This window comes from Salmo trutta, chromosome 12 (assembly GCF_901001165.1).
Source record: "Salmo trutta chromosome 12, fSalTru1.1, whole genome shotgun sequence".
Classification (NCBI taxonomy): Eukaryota; Metazoa; Chordata; class Actinopteri; order Salmoniformes; family Salmonidae; genus Salmo; species Salmo trutta.
In genome coordinates, this window is record NC_042968.1 from 42265176 (window position 1) to 42268616 (window position 3441).

The 3441-nt window shown below is 47.5% G+C and overlaps 1 protein-coding gene across 1 annotated transcript in view; it reads left to right on the plus strand.

Annotated features, from left to right (window-relative positions):
- Window positions 1–2530, plus strand: part of LOC115203569 (transient receptor potential cation channel subfamily M member 1) — a 52229-nt gene extending 49699 nt beyond the window's left edge. The window contains exons 27-28 of the mRNA XM_029768348.1: window positions 182–415; window positions 574–2530. Coding sequence (XP_029624208.1) covers window positions 182–415; window positions 574–1600 — 1261 coding nt within the window. The 3' untranslated portion in view covers window positions 1601–2530. The remainder of the gene's footprint in view (window positions 1–181; window positions 416–573) is intronic.
- Window positions 2531–3441: the final 911 nt, after the last annotated feature.

Here is a 3441-nt window from a genome sequence, read left to right on the forward strand (position 1 = left end):
CTCTTTAGAGGGGGGGCTACTTACATTTAAATTAGCCTTGTAGAACCGTCTCAATATTCACTACAGTTATTCATAGTTATCAGTAAATCCCCCACAATACATTTGGTGTAATCGGCAGGGTGAGTTAAACAAATCCAATAAAAGAGTTGTGGTACTGTTGACTCTCTCTCTCTCCTCTCAGGGTGGAGAACATGGCGATGCGTCTGGAGGAGGTGAACGAGAGGGAGCACTCCATGAAGGCTTCCCTGCAGACGGTGGACCTTCGGCTGGGTCAGCTGGAGGAGTTCTCTGGACGTATGATGAATGCCCTGGAGAAGCTGGCCGGGGTGGACCACAACGACCTGGTCAGGACCCACTCTGGGGTCTCCTCAGTCTGCGACTCGTCCTCGCTGCTCCGCCACAGCTCCATCAACAGGTTTAATAACTTCTTTAATGACTCCAGATGAGAAAGACTGAATGGTCAGCTCATTCATGTACAGTACAGTAGTCTAGTGTTTATGGACGATGTGAGGATGATATGTACTGATTATATATCTGTCTGTGTGTCTGTGTGTCTGTGTGTCTGTCCATCAGCTCTGACGGCTACAGTCTGTACCGGTACCACCTGGAGATGGGAGATGACACCCGCTCCGAGGCTGGGGACATCAAGAGCCCTGAGAGGAAAGGGAGCCAGAGGAAAGGGAGCATGAGGAAGGTGGTTGAGAGGAAAGGGAGTATGAGAGAAACCACGACCCTCACCACAGCCTCTGTGAAGGAGTACGGGGCCACGTTAGACGTGGTGGGGCCCAGAGAGAGGAATCATTCCAGCTCCAGTGTCTCTGTCTGCGAAGGTGCGAAGGAAACCTCAACCCAGAGGCCTGAGGCTCCTACAGAGCCTTCTCCACAGCCCAGCCCTGCAGCCTCGATGGACGCAGCCCTGGAGAAGGCAGGAGTGACCATGGAGAAGATCAAGCTAGAAGCAGCCATCTCATACCCTCTGGAGAGGGTCAGGTCCCTGCAGTACCAGTCACCAGAGACCCACAGTGACTGTCTCACCTCCAGGCCCAGATCCAGGAGCACTATGGTGTACAACCCAGCCGATGGGGGAGATGAGGGGGCTACCTGGGCCACAGACGTCAACAACCCCCTCACAGGGGAGCAGGAAACGGTTACCTCCAGATCTCCAACCATGGGTCACTGGGCAGCGCGCTTCGAGTACAAAGTCCACCCCTGCCCGTTCGGCCACATGCCCAAAGTCTCCATGGAGAAGCTAGTCCCCACCACCACCGATACAAAGGACGAGGCACAGGTCAAAGAGACAATGAAAGACAGGGAACCACAGGAGCCAGGGAAGAGCCAGCCAGAGAGCAACCAAGATGGAGGTGAGGAGAAGCAGGAAGCGGAGGCTAAAGATACTAGTGAAGGCCTTCTGCTTGTGGCAGGGGACAGGATGTATCCATCACTGAGGTCTAAGAGCCTGAACACCAACCCCAGGAAAGTGAAGGCCAGAGGGGACTGGGCGCAGAGAACCAAGTCAGCCAGTAGTGTAAAAGACCTAACAGCTATGTTTGGAGGGACTGGGGAGACAGAGACAGAGGTAGAGACTGACAGACAGTATTAAAGACCTAACAGCTATGTTTGGAGGGACTGGGGAGACAGAGACAGAGGTAGAGACTGACAGACAGTATTAAAGACCTAACAGCTATGTTTGGAGGGACTGGGGAGACAGAGACAGAGGTAGAGACTGACAGACAGTATTAAAGACCTAACAGCTATGTTTGGAGGGACTGGGGAGACAGAGACAGAGGTAGAGACTGACAGACAGTATTAAAGACCTAACAGCTATGTTAGGAGGGACTGGGGAGACAGAGACAGAGGTAGAGACTGACAGACAGTATTAAAGACCTAACAGCTATGTTAGGAAGGCCTGGGGAGACAGAGACAGAGGTAGAGACTGACAGACAGCCAGTATTAAAGACCTAACAGCTATGTTAGGAAGGCCTGGGGAGACAGAGACAGAGGTAGAGACTGACAGAAAGACAAAAAGCCTCAAAGACAGAACACCTGTGACTGACTTCTGATGATGTCTGACTGGCATGACTCACTGTGGAATGGAATGAACTAGCCAATGGTGTGTGCTGGAGCTGAGCAGTACTGAACTACTGTCTGAGACCCAGCAACGTTGCATATCTTGGTTTTTCCAATTCATTCCAGTTGATGGGGACAGCTTTGAGCGAGCGAATGGCGAAAGTGCAACGATTATTGAGTTGTTGTTAAATTTTGATTTAGATGTTTTTAAATCTTTATTGTATTAAATGTATTTCATGTAACATAACATTGCAGATACAGACAGCCATCTGATAAAGATAAGGGATATTTGTATTAATCTAAAATGGAAATCATTACACAAACAAGGTAAGAGACAAGGCATAGTTTTTCCAAACGTTTGCTTGATCCTTAAAAATGGGTAAAAAGGGACAGTTATAATGACCTCTGTGTAACACAGATTGAATAACATTGAATTCTGAAATAAAAAATGTAATTATTTGAATTACCCGTGTGTTGATTATCAGCATGTTGGTCTATCTGTGAGTTAAACTGTTGTAACAGCGCCCTCTATAGCTCAGCTGAGGAAAACAAAGGACCTTATTACGTCAACAATCCACATGGGAAGAACATACAGCAGGGATGGTCAGCTCCAGTCCTCGGGGCCTGATTTATGACACACTTTTGCCCCAGTCCAAGCTGGTGAACCAGACTCTAAGAATCTAATAATCGTGGGTCGCGTTCCCCTATCCAGGTGTTGTAATATCTGATATGTGTCAGCAATGTCTGAGCTGGGGAACACAGCCAAAGTCTGCGGTTTAGAATGCAATTAGTTGAGTCAAGGCTCAGATCCACAAAGCATCTCAGAAAAGGCCTATGAATCCTGTTAAAACCTGTTTTAAGACAACAACAACAACAAACTCCCAGCTCAGAGTAGGTTTTAGGATGTTAAGACACTGCTCAGAGTAGGTTTTAGGATGATGTTAAGACACTGCTCAGAGTAGGTTTTAGGATGTTAAGACACTGCTCAGAGTAGGTTTTAGGATGATGTTAAGACACTGCTCAGAGTAGGTTTTAGGATGTTAAGACACTGCTCAGAGTAGATTTTAGGATGTTAAGACACAGCTCAGAGTAGGTTTTAGGACGTTAAGACACAGCTCAGAGTAGGTTTTAGGATGTTAAGACACTGCTCAGGGTAGGTTTTAGGATGTTAAGACACTGCTCAGAGTAGGTTTTAGGATGTTAAGACACTGTTCAGAGTAGGTTTTAGGGTGATGTTAAGACACTGCTCAGAGTAGGTTTTAGGATGTTAAGACACTGCTCAGAGTAGGTTTTAGGATGTTAAGACACTGCTCAGAGTAGGTTTTAGGATGATAAGACACTGCTCAGAGTAGGTTTTAGGATGTTCAGACACTG